Source organism: Taudactylus pleione, unplaced genomic scaffold (assembly GCF_031769625.1).
Source record: "Taudactylus pleione unplaced genomic scaffold, aTauple2 ptg003001l, whole genome shotgun sequence".
Classification (NCBI taxonomy): domain Eukaryota; kingdom Metazoa; phylum Chordata; class Amphibia; order Anura; family Myobatrachidae; genus Taudactylus; species Taudactylus pleione.
Window position 1 is genome coordinate 65,351 of NW_028287366.1, and position 18,964 is coordinate 84,314.

The window sequence follows — 18,964 nt, forward strand, 5'->3', positions numbered from 1 at the left end:
AGATGTGCAGAGATGCTAAGCATTATGGGTTACTGAAAGTGATGTCCATATTCTTTAGACAAAGAGGGGCTTTGAGATAGTGTAACTCCAGACATTCTAGGACACGCCATAACTGTATTTCTTTGTCCTGAATATATCTTAGTGCTTACTGAGCATGTGCAAGAGATAAGAATGGTCCATGCTATGTTGGACCAATCAGTGCTTGATAGCCAGTATGTAACTAATATGGGCTTAATATCTGGAAAGCCAAACACCCAGACTATGGTATATAAATCAAGACCTAGACAAAGGCTCTTTGGCTCGTGCATGGACCTGAGACTGCAGTAGAGTGTCTGCAATGTAAATTGAAAGACCTGGGCTTTGTGAAACAAGGGCTCCCCAGATTAACATGAACTACATCTTATGTTGAAGATAATGAATCACCGGTGTTATCTGAACACATAGACAAAAGTATACTGTATACTTTGTATGTTTGTTACTTATAAATAAAGTGTGTTAATTTGTACTCACTCAGTTGGTTATGTGGTATAACCATTCACTTCGATCAGAACGAAACACGCCGTTATGCACTGAAGCCATGTGAATGGAGCCTTTGGATTGAAGCCTTAGGCATGCCTAATATCAATATTACTGATTTGTAATCCCCTGCTATAATATGATATAAAAGAAGAATTTTCTCTTTACTTGGTTTGGAAAGCAAAAGATATTTAATTGCTCTAATTCCACTGATGTGAATATGGGGACAAGAGTTAGAGACACTGCATGGATCCACACAGTTCTCTGTTCCTGCAGGATGTGTACGACAGGTAGGTAGCAGATCATGAGGCATCTTGTCTCCACCTGGGCCCCCAGGTTCTGGGTTTAGCACCCTACAATGGTGATTTTCTGGTCCTCCTGGATGTTATTATTTTATAACCCCTCACCCGGGCGCAAGTCTCTCTTGGTGTTACTGAAAGATGCCCCCTCGTCCGGGCGCAGGTCTCTCCTGGTGTTAATGAAGGATGCCCCCTTGTCCGGGTGCAGGTCTCTCCTGGTGTTACTGCAGGCAAAGGATTTTCTCTGCTTGTTGATGGTATTACCACAGATGCCTCTGCCAATGGCTCTGCAATCAGAAAGAGATCCAACATTGTTATCGATATGTTTATGTGGATGGACGTACTCTGTGTCCTACAAGTCGCAAGTTGGCTAAGGCTACTGTAACATGAAAAGGGCCACACATCGATTATACTACAGTGGCATTAACCCAAGACTGGTAACTTAATGATAGTTTTCACTAATGTCTCATTCTACCACGTAAGTGAAATATAAGTTATGATGTTAGATTCTGTACTACCTAGTAATAGGTGACAAATGACAGGGGAAAGTACTTGCCAGCAACATCCTCCGGCTTCTCCAGAATGGAGGTACACTCTGCACAGGTCCATGTGCTCTCAGCAGATCTCAGGGCTGAGCAGGCGAGGTGGGTTCCCACTGACCCACAGCAGTGACACCGAATTATACACCATTCACTGAAAGAGGAGACACAGAGGATAAATCTACAGCTGGAGCTATAAATCTCAGTGATGGTGCATTTCGCTACAGGAAGAAATAGCCCCTAAGATACTAAATGTTTTATTGTATTCTAGAGAGGATTAAACAATTTGGCAGCTTATAAGAATGTATACATTTTAGCAATTCTACAGCAAACATTTCCCAATTTGTAGGGGAGTTATAGTATACAGTTGTGTCCAAATACATCTAGCCTCTTTGCGTGCCCCTCTAGTCGCGCCATGCCATGGCATGACTCTGTAGTGCTGAGAGTATTTTTATAAATTTTTTTACCTTCAAATGCAATTTAATCAAACAGTGATGAAAGTAGGACGCACAAGCAACTTCTGCTGATTAAAATCATATGTGGCATGCCTATATTCTGTGTGTGACAGCGGGTGTATCTGTATGCAAAATGCTACGTTACAGTGCCAGTGGCTACTACACTGTAACAGCTGATACGCCACCCACACAATGGTTGATACGCCACCCGGCACAATGGTTCATATGCCACCTGGCACAATGGATAAAACGCCACCCTGCTCCCCTCATTCTTTTATTTTGTGGGCATGGAATATCATAATGTATCTCTGGTGCCGAATAGAAGAGCAGCCGGGAAGAGAAGCCTCTGAGCCGCCCAACCAGCACAGTGAAGCACGATAAAGAGAAGAACTGAATTATAGGGCAGAGGAAGAAGATAGAGACGGAGGAGCAGGTGAAACCAATAACAAAGTGGGCAGCGCTGTCAAGAAAACCTAAGGTACTGGAACTCTGATAAAGATTCCAATAATACAATTTATTGAATACATATTAGATTCACAACACATATAAAATATGGGATACATTCAGTATCCCGGCGCATCCTGTACCCATCCCATAACATATATAATAACAGAAAATGATTATAGTAGCCAGGTTCTTGGTGTCGGCCTCTTAGTAAGCACACAGTAAATGTGAAAGATATCAACCTCTTAGTAAATACACCGTCACATATATTACGCATACACCCAGTAGATCCTTAGCTAATAAACGTAGGGTCCTATTTATCAAGACTCTAGGCCGCATTAATCATGTGGAATGAGCAGGGGAACCTTCCCAGGGGCTGCTGCTGGGCCATAGCACACTGGCAGCCTTTAATAAATAAAATGCGAAAAGTTTTACCTGCCGCTCTCGCTGTGAGTTCTTCCATGGTCGCAGCGGCAGGGATCCGCGTCGCACTGTTGGTGGACCTGCAGTAGTTCTCCAAAGGCGTTGTTCTCCAGTTCCCAGGATGCATCTCTGAAAGGTTAATGTGAGGTAATATCGCTGATGTAATTAATCAATGTGACATTACAACGCTTTCTTCTGTCTGTTCATCTAGTCCAGTAGTCCAGTCTGGGAAGCCGTCGCTATGGGTCTCGCTACAAAGGGGGCGTGCTGTCGATGGTGAGTGACAGCACGCCCCCTTTGGTGGGTGTGCTGGGGGCGTGACTGGCCAGACCGAGGCATTCCCATGGGAACGCCTACCATCTGGGGCCGGCCCCTCTGACATCACAAGTGATGTCAGTGGGAGAGCTTTCGGCTCTGATAGAGCCAAAAGCACTCCAGGGCTTGCGGCAACGAGACCCTACCAGAAGGGTCTCGTCGCAAGGCCGATGGTCGCGATGGTCTTGACCATCGTGACCATCTTCCTGGCCGCTCGCTATAGCTGTGGGTGGTCAACCACAGCTATACGAGCATCCGGGAGGCCACTCTAAAAATTCAGAAGGATGGCCCTGATTCAGAGCGAGCGCTTTATCAGAGCGTCCGGCTCTGAATCAGGGCCATAGACCCATAGTCAAGTGCCCATAGTCTTATGGCTGGATTTGGCAATTTGCTTACTAAAGAACTGATAAATCTCTGTAAATTATAATAGGACACATTTTGCTTATAGCATTTCATAAGTACGAAACACAAGGTAAAATAACGGGATGCAAGCTTTTGTTTCCTTGTTTAAGCTACACAAATGCACAGTTAATGTCGGCTCCAGTTTCGTCTCTGTAATTGGTGTGGGGGGGTGCACACCGCCACTGATGCCATTCACATCATTATTCCGTTGATAGCTTTCAAAAAATGCAGCCAGCACCATGTTCCAGAAGTGATCCCCAGAAACATGGCAGCTGCATCATATGTACGATATAACGCCAGATTACTGCGTATGCACAGGGGATTCTGGGTAAATTCCAGATTGTTGGTGATGTTCTGTGCATGCGCCAGTGCCATTTTTTTTTTAGGGGGAGGGGGCTCACAGAAATCCTCACATGGGCCCCCTCCAGTCTTAAAATGCCTCTGTGATGGAGCTGGATTCTATGTTCTAGATAAAGACAATTGTTACATATACCTGTGGGGAATGTAAATTCCCATTTGCAGCATCTCCTGCTGGAAACTCGCCATGTTCTGGCATATGGGGCACTTCAAGAAATACTTCCCTGCATTTAATGCCTGCATCTGTAATGTAAGAAGTTCAGATGAAATACCAAATATATATATATGTACAGTCATGAAGCAAACATCCTGCACAAGAGCTGACGAGCAAGGACAAGCCGACCAGCCTAACGTCAGGCCGCATTCACCATAATCCTTCATATACAGAGAGCGGACACCGGAATCAGCTTCAAACCCTCCACTCCATTGGCCGTCATTCCTCGGCTCTCTCCTGGTTGGCCTCCTCCCGGTGACTCCGATAGTGAGGAGTAAATAGTAAAGCCATAGCTCACCTGCAGACAAGTCCTGTGGAACCAAGTGTTTTTGCAGCAGGGGCTCTTAATCACATCATATGCAGGGGCAGGGGTCAGCTCCTCCAGGCAGATGGTACATGCACTTACTCCGTCCTGTGCCGCAGCCTTCTGAACTGGCCGATGCCTTGGGCAGAATGATCTACAGGGAAACAAATATTACAGAATAAATAGTGAGAAGTTCAAACAAAAACCCCCACTGTAACGGAACATACATACACAGCGCGATCGCACGCCAAGACATAGTGGGTGTGCTAATGCCTTGCCGTACGATCGCCTGCCTTCCCGGATTTGCATATGCCAGCTGCGTGCGAACGCATCTAGCAAGCGGGTCTGAATCGGGCCCTATATACCTAGAAGCAAATGGATTACTCACGGAAACTCCTTGAAGTACTGGAATATAAATTCCTTTTCCTGGCCACAGGGGAAGTGCACTGTCTCAGTGCAGCCCTTCCTGCTGCAGCGTATGGAGGCGCCCATCCTCTTGCACACTGTGCAGGGCTGCAAAACATGATTAACAAATGACAATACTGAGAAAAACACGAACAATGAGTGTAAATAGGTCCCCCACTATAAATAACCTTTGTTCTAGATTCCTTTACTTCCTAATAATAGAACAGTCACTGTATATAACACTCAAGTATAGCCAGGTCCTCTGCTAACCACCTTAGTGGGAGAGATAGAAAATAGCTCCTCTAAGGCTTCCAATCATAGCTGCTGCGGCTGATCGGCCGTCCTTTAGAGAGACCTATGGCACGTTAATCTTTTTTCTTTCTTTTTTTTATTTTGGTGAAGTGCAAGTGCATATGTCTGAGCTTCCAGTCCTCTGTGCATGCAGGAACTGGCAAGCTGGATCACACATGTGCATTTAGCAGCACACTGGCTCGAGGAAGCAAAGAGATCTGCATTACCGCTGACAGGCGGCATCACTCTGTTTCTTTCCACAAGCACCCATTGTCTGCTCTGCATCCAAATACTCACTACAACCACAGTCGGTAAACCATCAGGACACATGAACAGTAAAAAAAGCACAGTGGCCAACTGCGCCAACACCTGCAATGCATTCACCTCTGAATTAGGTCCATACACCAAAACATTTTATATAAATACGACTCGACAGAATCTGTCGGCCACCTTGGGAAAACACTTCTGATTGGCTGAGTGGCTTTTGACCTTTCTGGTCACGTCAGTACCACAGTCATTCTGCACCGCGGCTCCAGGCGGAGCCGTTCTCACTGCGGCATCACAAAGCTGTTTATTTTATTCTTTGTGGATTATCAGGGAATAGAATAAACTCCCAATTAGGCCCAATATGTGTCATTCAGTTCTCCGGTGACTTCACATGACATGAGAAAGTAACAGCACGATCGGCTCCTCACCTGCTCTGCTGCCCGGCTGGCTGCCTTCCGCACATCTGGGTACAGGAAGCCATAGAAGCCTTGCCTGTCACTGCCCCTCTGCAGCACACCGCTGGATAGTAACTGGATAGGAGAGAGGGGAGATGTACTTATGGCTGTCACCACTGCTGCATTATCTATAACAATTAGGAAGACTTATATCTCTAACATATGCTCCAATATAGTTTTATCATGTTTTATGCACTTAGCATGTTAATGAAACTGTGCAGATAACTACATATCCTTAGGGGAGGGCTCCAATAATATTTAATGCCTAAAGTTAAAAATGAAACAAAATATGTTTTTTAAATTTTTCCACCATTTTAATTAACAGAAAATGTATGGTTTCATTTGGTAGAATAATTTGTTGCCTTTATGTGGAGGGAGCTATCACACTTATCGCACCCCCCCAACCCCATGGCTTTATGCTAGGCTGAGGGGCTCACAAAAAGGGGTATTTTTAACCTAAGGGTGCATAGCCATGCCTCCCACAATTAGGACACACCCCTCTCCCTGGGCCCATCTCTTTACATCCCTGCCCAAAACACCCACAAGCCATCTCTCTGCTTCAAAGGCTTACCGTGACTTGGCTCTTATCAGCATTGGCCTCCCGGGTAGAGGAGATTGAGACATTTGAGTAAACATTTACATTATCACCTTGTGAATATAGGGCCTGATTCAGGATGGATTGCAAGTCTGTAATCGCACGCACCCGGCCGCTGCGAAAATATGCTATGAATGCATTGCGATCGCAGCAGTATACTCACACACCCACCACTTCAGTAAGCTGCCCACTTCCGCAATACCTTGGTAGTCTGCGAAAGCATCGGTAACATAGAGTAACATCGGACCCAGACGCACAGTTGTGGTAGAGCTGACCTGACTCAGAAATTGCTAAACTTCCTGTCAGTACCTAGAGCTCAGGCTGCGTGTGCCGTCGCAGGGGCTTAATTATGCACGCCGCTGTAATGGCATTCAAACGCACTGGCATATCTGCGTTCCTTTGACCACTGCCCCTCGCGATCGCAGCGGCCGCTTCGCACACTGTGATGCATACGCATGCGCAGAACGCGAACATCGGCAGGGTGCGTGTGCATCCACAGACTTGCGTTCCAAGCTGAATCAGGCCCATAGGACAAAATGATTATCACATTTGCATAAATATTGCAGATTGTGATAAATGTGCACCTTACTGTGTAACAGGCTGCTTTCAGCTGCTATAACTGATGCTCATCCATCATTACTTTCCATACTTACCAGGCAGTAGTGGTGGACAGTCAGCTTCTCCTTGGCGTTATGCAGCAGCTCTCCATACTTGGGCACATCATTTTCTGCACGACCACAGTAAATGCATGCTGTGGAAGCAAGGCAAGACGTTATGTATGGTGTGTTCTTCATACAAAACACAAATCACACATTAAACCAGAACAAGTACATGCAAGATAGGTGAGGGAATGTAGTTGTGAGACAGAGGGTAGAGAGAGCGATGCTCGACCAGGTGTGTACCCAGCTTTACTCTGTCAAAATTACAGATATATTACTGAAGGTTAATAAAGACTTCTGGCTCCTGTCTTACCTGGATCGGCTTCTAGCGATGAGCTTGATGCCGAATCTCTATTAGTCTTCCGCTTTCTCTTACTAAAGATAGAGATGCAAAAACAAAATTGTAAATTATAAGTGCAAATAATAATCCTCCTTTATGTATATGTCATATATAATATGTTCTGTGGATCTCAAGGTGCTGCTGCTGTATAAACTTACCTTTGTGGATAGTGTAGCTATTTTTATGGGACCAGATAAGCAGGGGTTAAAGTGAGCTGGAATGCGGCGGTACTGAGTTCAGTCAGTTATATATGAAGGGGAAACAAGTCCCTCCCCTGCCCGCAGCCCTGCAGCTGTGCCCAATGCCAACCGAGTGACTCTGCCTCTGAGAGGAGTCACTAAGTGACAAGCATCACCCCATGCCACCTGCAGTAAGGGCACGGCGTCACCCCATGCCACCTGCAGTCAGCGCACAGCGTCACCCCATGCCGCCTGCAGTCAGCGCACAGCATCACCCCATTCCGTCTGCAGTCAGCACACAGCCGTGTTGTCAGAGACACATTTTAGGATTACTTTCCCTTATGGTAAGGGGGGCGGTGTCATGCGACCAAAGTACAGCATGAGCGCCTTCACTTTAAAAATATGCCCCATAACGGGCGGCAGCAGAGTCCGATCAGCTGAATGCGTCTTGAGCATGTTTATGCTAATATATACAGTAATGTTACTGTTATTATCTATTTACATTATTACAGTGATATTGGTAATGGGTTTGTAGTAATAAGGCATATATAGTTCTGCAGCTCAGATTACATTAGTCTTCATTCTAGCACACTCTGGTCTGTATCTCCGCAGTGTGTTACATCAGCTGAGTGTGCTAGAAGCATCAGAGCAGAGAGCGACACCCCAGGCAGAAAAGAGGAACGGCACGGGCTGTGACAGGTGCAGGGTGCTAGAATGAAGACTATTACATTGGCCCCTGAGAACAGAATTTTGATACAGCATAAAACTGTTCCTAATATTCCAACATGACAATAACAAAACATAACAATTGTTTTCTTGGATCATTTTGAATTTAGCTTTATTAGCGGATTGGACGGTTTATAATGAGGAGGATGAGGGCTGGTTGTGTTTCCAGACTTATCTTAGAGACAACTACATTAAAGAAGTTTGTGTAGAGCCAACCTGCAGCTCTCCAGCAGTTGTGAAACTACAAGTCCCAGCATGCCCTGCTACAGTTTTAGAATTCCCTAATAGCAAAACTGTGGCAGGGCATGCTGGGACTTGTAGTTTCACAACAGCTGGGGAGCCACAGGTTGTCCAGGCCTGGTGTAGAGGATGAGAACGCTTGTTTAGTACTAATAAAAGAATTCAAGTGGTTTCATATGAAAATAAAAATAAAAACAATTCTATTATATGCTATTATGTAATGGATTGATGTGATATTCTATTTTTTTTAAACAAATTTTGTAATTGTCATTTTCTATGGTGGTTCAATAAAAAAATAAAATAAAAAATAAAATAAAAATAATAATAATAATAATAAAAATAATAATAATAATAATAATAATAATAATAATAACAATCCCCACAAAAACAAACAAACAGTGAAACATTAAAGTATCTCAGCTTCTGTTTCAAAGAATTTGAAGCACGATTATAAGTTAATCAATTTTGGATGCTATCAATGTTTGTGTAATTAGTGACAGTATTGATGTACTTAGTGAAATAAATTAGCTATAATTGGTGTTCCACATAATTATAAATCTGATCATAAATATTACATTTGTAACAAGGAAATCCCTATTTTTAAAAACACAACACAGACAGTCACTTACCTAGACGAGGCCATGAAGCCTCACATTTAGAGTTACAGCCTCTCAGATGCTTCTCCAGTAGTAGAATTAGAGAAAATGTGCTTTATAATAAAAACAATACACCTTGCTAGGATTCTGTAACTATAATGCAAGTCTCTGCTGAGGGTGAGCCTCACTGGCTGTCCTGTGTTATGACATCACTGGCCACTGTGACATCACTGATTTGCATAACCATGGCAGGTCAGATATCTGACACAGGGTCTCCATCATGCACATGCAGGGGCTCCATCAGAGAGTTATGGGGGGTACAACACTAAGGGGGCCAGACTGCCTGGGGGCCCGCTGTGGCCAGAAACACAGCCTAATTCCTCTGTACTGGGCCCCATATTTCTCTGCGCACATGTACTGTACCTGCTGCCCGGATCACTAGTTCTCTCACACCAAAGAGAGTCATTCTGGGGCAATAGTGAGCTCCTTGTAATAATAAGCAAAGATAAATCAGGGCAAGTCCATGAACTTAGTTTTCTGAAGTTATTACCACCTAGAGGGGTATTCAATATGAAATGTTAACTTCACTGCCGCAGTTAACGTTTCATATCGGAGTTTTTTTCTGCGTTAAGTCTGGTGCGCGCTCCCGCTTATCCCCGTATTCAATATAAAATTAACGAAAACGGGAAACTCCGAAGTTGAATTTGCGTAAAGTTACAAATTTTTCCGTAAAATAATTGTAAGACCTCCCTAAAGTTGTAAAAACATGGGGGAACACTATGGGTACCCCCGTTTTAGCCTTTAATTGAAAGTCAGGGATTTAAATAGCTGCAGCAGGTGTTTTTTCCCAACATTGAAGAAGTGATGCAGAAGAGCACTTAGGTTATTTCAAATTTGGGGTACATGAAAATGGGTACTAGCATATTTTGATGTCCCTAAAGTAAGTTTTTAAAAATTCTGCATTTGTGCACCTGCTGCTATAAATCTATTCTTCAAAACACCTGCCGCATACTTGCAGAATAGCCCTGAACCTATTTCCCTATTGTTTAACTATTTTTTCCCTTATTTTTTTTTTGCACCCCAATTTTGAAATTAATTTTTTGGGGTGTCCCTATTTTTTTTTTTTTTTTTTCACTTTTTTTGACACAGTTCTTATTTAAATGTCAATCTCAGGGGTGCAGGCTATTTTTTTTAAGCCTGCACCCCTAAACTCTAATTTTGCTCTTTTTTTCGACACCTATTCAATGGTGAAACGTTATCACCGTTTTTTATCAAAGACTTCTCAAAACTGCGATAAGGCTTTGATATTGAATACAGTGTAAAAGTAAAATCTGCAATAATGATGTCATAATTGCGATATTAATGCAAAAACGATGTTATCGCACCCATATTGAATACCCCTGTTAGTGTAGCCCCATGTACTCTATTAATGCACATTCACATCATACTCTGCAATAAGCCTGTGTACCAAATTTGCTGACTTCCGAGGTGGAAGACAGGTTGGCTCAGCAGGGAGAGGGGTGTCGCAGGAAATTAGTAAGAGGGGGGAGGGTCCCACGGGAAAACTGGAGCCAGATCAGTGGTCCAATCTTTTTTTTATTAAATTGGCAAGGTGCAGCAATGACGTGGCTGCATCTCTTCTGCGCCCTAAAAGGCTGCACCCTGGGCCTGGAGCAGATGCTTGTTTGCTCTGTAGTAGTACAGAATCCGCACTGTAGAGTTAGGTGACACAGGTTAGCTATGCTGATATACGCCGCGCCCCCTGACCTCTCCTCAGTGCTGCTGCTGCTGCTCCATTAGGGCTAGAAGGGAAATGTGCTTCTGATGGGAAGCTGAAGTTTGTTTCTATCTGCTCCATGAACAGAACGCCAGTGTGCCCCATGGTCTTCAGAGTGCCCCACACCACACCCACAGCTTTCCAGTGTGCCCTGTGCCCTACACACAACACTCCAATGTAGCCATTGCCCTTCCAGCGAGCCCCATGCCCTACACATGGCCTTCACATGTCACCACCTGCAAACCAGAGGTTCTCACATGCCAGCCGCTGGCCGCTAGCATATCTATCACATCAAGTAGGGGCACTAAAAAGTGAAAATACAGTATGTTTAAAAAGAATTCGGTGTGTGTAATGTAAATGAGTGTATTTAAAAAGGCGGCGTACGCTCCTGATCCACTAAATGCCCTATTATAGATGTTGAGTATAGGTCAGCATATGTGTGTGTCTATCAGTATAGACAATTCTATTTCCATATTGATCTCACATACAGGTGATGCACTAAGTACTTCGGTTAATATATGTATAGTATGTCATATACCACAGCATATCAGGAATGTTATTCAATAGAAAAGAGGGGATAACAATTCTCCAAAATATGGTCCTATAATTATTTGTTATCACCTCACATCTTGTACCTCTTGGTATAAATAGATTTATTACTTCTATTTTTGACCAAAAAATGTTACAGCATATGTGCAGTGTAATTCTTCTCTATTGCTGCTACACTCATAGCAACAGATTTTATTTTTATTTACATTTACATCGCTTCTCGGCCTTTTGGCTAAGATCAAGTGTAGTATCTGTTCTTGGGAAACATGGGGTGGAGTACCTGTTCTGCCTCCAGAGGTTTGGATGTCGCTTCTGGGGGAGAATGGGGAAAAACCCTGTGGAGTACTGTGCTGGGGGAGGACTGACTCCTGGTAGAGAGTGGGGAAACACTCGGCGCTAGTATCTGCTGTCCTAAATGGGGGTGAAGGAGGCCCCTGCGTTGGAGTGGAGAATGGCCGGGGCGTAGTACCTGCTCTCTTAAGGGGGTTGGTCCAGTACCCTGGCAGGGAACGGAGAAACACTTGGTCTTGCCAGGGCCGGGAGCAGCCTGAAGCCCGAGGTCCCCGTGCCCCTGTTATGGCAGAGCCAGGGGTGCCTGAAAATGCACGGGTATTGGTCACACCCACTGCACTAGTACGGCACTTTGCACTTGTACTTCACCTACTTCTGTCTGCACCTTTCCTTTGCCCCGGCCTTCTGGCTAGGGCAAGGATAATTTTTATTTTTCCCGCAGCCTGTAAGGCTGGGGTCTTATTTATTTATTTATTTTACACGAGTGTTTGCACTTTTTTTGCACCTTCACCACACATTTTTATATTATTTGTGTGTTGTGTCACGTGTTTTGATGGGGTTTAGGTGAGACCCTTATGGGCCACCCTCTCCCCTTGTAGCCATGGCCCTCTCCTTCTGGGGAGGGCTGAAGGTTTTTGTTCGTTCACCAGGGGGAAGCTTCGGCCAACCCTGGGGAGAAAGGGACGACCCCGAGCCGTGAGGCGGAGGGAAGTCTGAAGACCCTTGCCCCCTAAGGGGCCTTTTGGCTCCGGGGGTCGGGGACTCAAGGGGTCTCCTCAAGCTTCGGCGAGGTGAGATCCGAAGACCCTTTTCTCCTCAGTTGACCTTTTGGCTCTGAGGAGTTGGGGAGTAGCGGGGCCCTTCTCCTTTTGGAGAGGGTCCAAGGTCCTATGCCCCCAGCACAGTTTTGCACTGTTTTCCACTGGGTGTTTGGAAAAAAAAAAAAATGTGAGGCGATAACCAATAATTATAGGACCATATTTTGGAGAATTGTTATTTCCTCTTCTCTATTGAATAACATCCCTGATATGCTATGGTATATAACATACTATACATATATTAACCGAAGCACTTAGTGCATCACCTGTATGTGAGATCAATATGGAAATAGAATTGTCTATACTGATAGACACACACATATGCTGATCTATACTCAACATCTATAGTAGAACATTTAGTGGATCAGGAGTGTACGCCCCCTTTTTAAATACACTCATTTACATTACACACACCAAATTCTTTTTAAATATACTGTATTTTCACTTTTTAGTGCCTTGCTATTATGTATACAAATTATTCAAACTTATGTTTTATGTATTGTTTAGTGCACCACTATGGATATTTCCCCCCTTTTCTTATTCCCCTACTTGATTTAACAATATGTCCGTGGTAGCACCCCCATTTTCCCGAGTTGAGAGAGAATGATATCTGTGGGGTTTATTCTAACTAAATATTAGGGCATACATGGTGTCTGGTGCAACTGGAAAATAAGAGTTATGGTAAGAACTTACCTTTGTTATCTCTATTTCTACCAAGTCCATAGGGTTCCACAGGATACCTTGGGGTATAGGCAGGGGCTTCTTAAGAGAGGAGGGGGCCCGTGTGCACTCACCATGCGGGGCCCCCTCCTCTCTTTCTGGTGGCTGGCAGCCGACTGACACGGCTGGTCAGCCACCAGAGCCTTAATACACTCCGGGCACTAGAGTGTGCCCGGAGTTTACTGCGCATGTGCAGAGCGCTGGAAAATGGTCGCAGTGGCCATTTTCAAGGTGTTCTGAGCAGCACTGACACCCGATGCGGGACACGCACAGGTAAGTTTAATGAAAAAATGGGTGCAGGGAGTGCGGTGCGGGGCCCCCCGGGGGTCCGAGTGCCCCGCACACACTGCACCCATTGTAGATACGCCACTAGGTATAGGCGATGGCTCTTCTGTCGGGCACCACACAGTTAATCTTTTAGTCCCAGGCAGTGGTGTAACTAGGGTATTTGGAGCCCAGGACAAATTTGAAAAGGAAGCCCCCCCCTGATGTGCGCGCGCCAAATGCGCGCATGGCAAAAAAATGGGCGTGGCCACTTAAAAATGGGGCGTGTCAACATGACACACCCCTTTATTTTCAAACTGAACATTCCTATCCATATGCACCTTAACCCCAGTAGTACCCCTTATACAGTATCCCCAGTATGCAGTTGTGGTCCCTCTTATGCAGGCCCATAGTAGTGCCCCTTATATAGTATCCCCAGTAGTGGTCCCCCTTATACAGCCCCCAATTAGTTCCCTTTACTCAGTACCCCCAGTAGTGGCCCCCCAAATGTAGTGCCCCACGTAGTGTTCCCCCTTATGCAGTGCCCCCAGTAGCAGTCCCCACAATGCAGTGCGCCCAGTAGCGGTATTCCCTTATGCAGTGCCCTTTATAAGGTGCCCCCAGTAGTAGTCCCCCCCTATGCAGTGCCCTTTATATAGTGCCCCCAGCAGTAGTCCCCCCATGCAGTTTTCCCAGTAGTGGTCCCCTTATGTAGGCACCCTGTAGTGATCCCCCCTATCCAGTGCCCCCTATAGTGGCCCTTCCTATTATTGCCCCCAGTAGTGGTCCCCCGAGTGCAGTGCCTCTAGTAGTAGGCCCCTTTTATAATGTCCCCAGTGGTAGTTCCCCCCCAAGTAGTAGTTCCCAGTAGAGTAGCCCCCCCAGTAGAGGTCCTCCCAATGGCGCCCCCAGTAGTAGCCACCCCTCCCCCAGTAGAGGTCCCCCCAGTAGTAGCCACCCCCCTTCCCCGTTGTGCAGATAGGTTAAAAAAAAAAATATATATATATATAAAAATATACTTACCTGAATCTCTGCTCCTGCTCCTGGTCCTGCTCGCGATGCCGCTCCCGCCCGGGCTGGCGCGCTCAGCATTTTGGGACAGACGTCATGATGTCATGACGTCAGTCCCATTACTCACTGCAGGAGCGGGACAGAAGTTCAGCTCTTGCAGTGGGTGCTGCAGCAGTCAACGAGAGTCTATCTGACTCTCATTGGCTGCTGTTTAACACACGCATCACTGCCAGCGCTGACGGCGATGCGTGTGTTATGCACAGCCTGAGCCCACCTCCTAGCGCTATTGGGCAAGTGCTCAGTGGGAGGGAACGGGCTCAGGTGTGAAGCACGGGACCAGCGCTGGAAGCCTAGTGCCGGTGCTGTGTAAATGCGTAGCGCTGACCACACTCATTGCGTTCGGCGCTACACTGGCTAACTAGGGCGGGCGGGCCGGTGCCGTGGCCGGTGGCACCCCCCCGCGCCGCCGGTCCAACGGCACCTAGGGCATGCACCCCGCTCGCACTGCCCTAGTTACGCCACTGGTCCCAGGATGCACTGGGGCCTCCTCTCCTATACCCCGCCCCCAGGCCAAGGCACCTTCAGTTACATACCAAGCCATAGGCCGGAGGAGGAGAAAACAGAGAGAAGGAAGACTGGAACATGCAAGATTCACACTCTCACAGAGAAGGAGACAGAAAACTAGTGACCAGATCCAAGTCCATCTGAAGCACAGATGCGAAAGGGTGGTAGTCCTGTGGAACCCTATGGACTTCGTAGAAATAGAGATAACAAAGGAATGTTCTTACCATAGCTCTAATTTTCTACTGCAGGGTCCATAGGGTATCCACAGGATACCTTTGGGATGTCCCAAAGCAGTACCTTCAAGGGTGGGGATGCTCTTGCAGAAAGGAGAATCTGTCGCCCAATGGAAGCATCCTGAGAGGCAAAAGGTATCAAAAGCATAATACCATACAAAGGTATGGACAGAAAACCACCTGGCCACCTTACAAAGCTGAACAGCCAAGGTGCCAAGGCGAACTGCCCATGAGAGACCCACAGACTGAGTAGAATGAGCAGTAAGAGGGTGGCATTGAAATGCCCTCATAAGTGTAAGCCTCAAAGATCGCCACGTGAATCCACCCTGCCAATGACTGTTTGTTGGCAGGCCATCCCTTCTTATGGAAACCGTAGAGGACAAACAAGGAATCCAACTTCCGAATGGAACTGGTATGAGCCACGTAAATACGGAGAGCACGTACCACATCCAATGAGGCCTCACCTGCTGAAAGGTCTGGTGAGTTAAAGGCCGATACTATAATTTCCTCATTAATGTGGAAACCAGACACCACCTTAGGAAGAAAACCAGGGCGAGTCCTAAGAACTGCCCTGTTCCTGTGAACAATTATAAAGGCAGGGCAACAAGAAAGAGCCTTCAAATCTGACACCCTTCTAGCTGAAGTAATAGCTAGAAGAAATACAGTCTTAGCTGTAAGCCATTTGAAGTCTACTGAGCCCAGGAGTACAATGGAGGTCCTTGGAGAGCCCTAAGGACCACAGCCAAATCCCAAGAAGCCACTGGAGGGACAAAGGGAGGCTGAGGGCCTGATTCAGAGTCGGACGCTATTTGCGCTCGCTCGGTCAGAAAAAGGGGCCGGCTATTTAAATTGAGCGCTCGCTCTTTGCGGTCTGGTGGCGCCTCAATGTCTGAGCAAGCAAACGAAACATGCGCTCGCTATTTTGTAAAGACGCCCCCTGGCTGCTCACATCCTACGTCATCTCCGCTATTTATTAGATTAATCAAGTACATCGAAAGGCATCTGAACTGCTCGCAGTGCTTGTGGTAGGTTTATCCTACCGCAATCATGCGAACAGTTCAGGTTAAGAGACAACCAAGTGACATGGCCGATGACATTGCTTTGTTAATTATGCACACCCTTAAAATGCCCGTTTTGACCGTTTGGCACGCCTGCGTTCGGATCTCCACTCCTCGTTTTCAAGCACCTTCCCCTGTTACCACCCACAAACGCCTCATCCTGTCACTCAAATTAGCAGGCACTCGCTATTTGGCGAGCACTTGATTTCCGATCGCACTGACTGGTTGGCGCATGCGCATTATGACCCATACGCATGCACAGTTCTGTGAACATCGCTCAGAGCGAATGAGCGGCCGCTTACGAGCGGCTCTGAATCAGGCCCTGAATGCGAAGGACACCTTGCATAAAAGTGCAGATATCAGGAAGTGGAGCAATCCTATGCTGAAACCACACTGACAGTGCGGAAACATGCACCTTCAAGGATGCAAGGCGACTTGTAAACCCGCCTGTAGGAAAGCCAGAGCCCTGGATATCCGAAATACCTGGGGATTGTACCCCCTGGGCAACACCCATCAACTAGGTAAACTACACCCTGTTGTAAATCCTGGCAGAAGCGAGTATCCGAGTTCTGCGCATGGTGTTAACCACATAGTTGGAGAATCCCTTAGCCCATAGGAGGGATGTCTCAAAAGCCACGCCATCGAAGACAGACGACCCAGATCCGAGTAAAAGCAAGTACCCTGAGACAACAGGTCCGAACGTTGAGGCAACAGCCACGAAGTGTCGATGGAGAGACTCTGCAGAGTACCAGTGATGGCTGGGCCATGCTGGAGCCACCAGCAGGATCGTACCCCCTTCTTGCTTGAACTTTCGAAGCACACAAGGAAGAAGGGATAATGGAGGAAACTGGTACACAAACTGGAAACAAACTGGAAGATCCACAGAACCGACAGTGTGTCTACCAGGAGAAACTCTGCGTCTCTTTTTCTGGACCCGTACACAAGCAGCTGGCGGCTGTGTCTGGAGGCCATGTGGTCTATATCTGAAAGGCCCCATTTGTCCCCTAGGAGCTGAAATACCTCCCGGTGAGGAGACCATTCCCAGTTGAGGACTCCTGAACACAGCCGAGATGGCCGGGAGATTGCTGTCCATCCAAGTTAGAATGTAGGATACCTCTTTAAGGGCCGTCTGACTTCCTGTTCCTCCCTTGACAGTTTAAGTAAGCCACTATAGTGGCGTTATATGACTGAATTTGCACTGGTTGTCTGTGCAGAATAAGTCTTACATGTTGTAGTGCTTTGAACACTGCCCGAAGTTCCAAGATATTCATCAGAAGGGCCAATTCCGCTGACGCCCACCGTCCCTAAAAAAACATGTGGACCCCTCACAGTCCCCCAGCCCCGAAGACTGGCACCCGTCGTGAGAAGGACCCAGCCCAGGATACCTTGATGAGATGAGACGTCTGTAATCACCAAGTTAGAGACAGGCGCCCCACCAGAGAAAGCACCATCGTTTGTGACTTTATCCGATGGGACAATCCATCCCACCTGGAGAGAGTCAACCTCTGCAGAGGTCTGGAGTGAAACTGGGCATAAATCACCATGTCAAATGTTGACACCATGGACCCCAGTAATGGATACTCGGCGACCTTGAAGACAAATGCGTACCCTTGTGTGCAATGCCGAGAGCTTCACCTCTGTTAAGACGATTCTCTGCTGAGTCCAACAGTGCACCCAGATGGAACTTCCTCTGGGATGAAATAAGTGAAGACTCCTTCCAATCCATCCGCCAGCCGAGGGTCTACAACACCGATATAGTCAGTTGCAGATGGCTGCATAGTAATTCTGGAGATCCTGCTAACAGTAGGAGGTCATCCAGATAGGGAAGCAGGCGAACCCCCTGAAACTTCAGGAGGGCCGCCATGACCACCCTTTCCTTAGTAAATACCCATGGTGCCGTAGAGAGACCAAAGGGTAGACCTGAAACTGATAATGGTGATCCAGTGCAGCAAATCTGAGGAAACATTGATGAGATGTTGCAATAGGGACATGCAGGTAGGCAACCTGGTTGCCCAGAGACACCACGATGTCTCCAAGTTCCATAGCTAATACAATGGAATGCAGAGGTTCCATCCTGAACAGAGGTACCCTTTTGTAATCTGTTTAGGAGCTTGAGGTTGAGGCTAGGATGGTATGCACCGCACGTTTTTCTGTACCAGAAAGAGGTGGGAATAATAACCCATCCCTCTGTGGGGTGACGGGACAGGCACTATGACCCCTGCCAGGAGCATAGAACGCACCACCTACTGGATTTCCAGGGCACTTTCTTAAACTGAAGGAAGGCCTGCGGTGAAAAATTGATGGGGAGGTCTTCTCGGGAGGATAGGGCATATCCGTGGGAGACCACTTCCTTTACCTAAGTGAGAAGGACCCAGTCCATCTGCGGTGGTTTGACACCAGCCCTGGGCAAATAGTAGAAGTCAGTCCCCACCTTGGGGCTCCCCAAGGGGAGGCCTGACCCGCCACGCTGAGGGTTTGTTGTCCGGTATGGCGGCCGGACATCTACCGCTCCAAGTCTGTTTCTTGGCCCCAGAGGGTCTCGGAAAGCACTGCACCTTAGGCTTGCCCTGGGGATGATAGAATCAAAAAGACGAGCTCCCATATCTGGATGGAGTAGGAGCTCAAGGCAGGCATGCAAAATTAGCTGTTGCCAGTGTA

The 18,964-nt window shown here is 46.7% G+C and overlaps 1 protein-coding gene and 1 pseudogene across 1 annotated transcript; one reads left to right on the top strand and one right to left on the bottom strand.

The window, feature by feature from the left end:
* Positions 1 to 869: 869 nt before the first annotated feature.
* Positions 870 to 18,379, bottom strand: LOC148431033 (E3 ubiquitin-protein ligase PHF7-like). Its single transcript, XM_088466385.1, has 11 exons — positions 18,195 to 18,379; positions 7,254 to 7,315; positions 6,935 to 7,032; positions 5,660 to 5,761; positions 4,657 to 4,781; positions 4,263 to 4,422; positions 3,887 to 3,993; positions 2,689 to 2,805; positions 1,372 to 1,508; positions 1,028 to 1,102; positions 870 to 940 (listed from the first exon to the last, which is right to left on the bottom strand). The coding sequence occupies exons 1-11, from the start codon at positions 18,377 to 18,379 to the stop codon at positions 870 to 872; spliced, it is 1,239 nt and encodes a 412-aa protein (XP_088322511.1).
* Positions 11,560 to 11,632, top strand: LOC148431034 (U2 spliceosomal RNA; annotated as a pseudogene).
* Positions 18,380 to 18,964: the final 585 nt, after the last annotated feature.

What these genes read in the sequence shown, in the direction of transcription:
- LOC148431033 (XM_088466385.1), bottom strand. Translation starts at nt 18,379, where the DNA reads ATGGAACCTCTGCATTCCATTGTATTAGCTATGGAACTTGGAGACATC. An exon ending in CTGTCCACCACTACTGCCTG is followed by an intron (nt 5,762 to 6,934) that starts GTAAGTATGGAA and finishes TCTCCTATCCAG; the next exon opens with TTACTATCCAGCGGTGTGCT. An exon ending in GCCTGCAGTAACACCAGGAG is followed by an intron (nt 941 to 1,027) that starts AGACCTGCACCC and finishes CAGTAACACCAA; the next exon opens with GAGAGACTTGCGCCCGGGTG.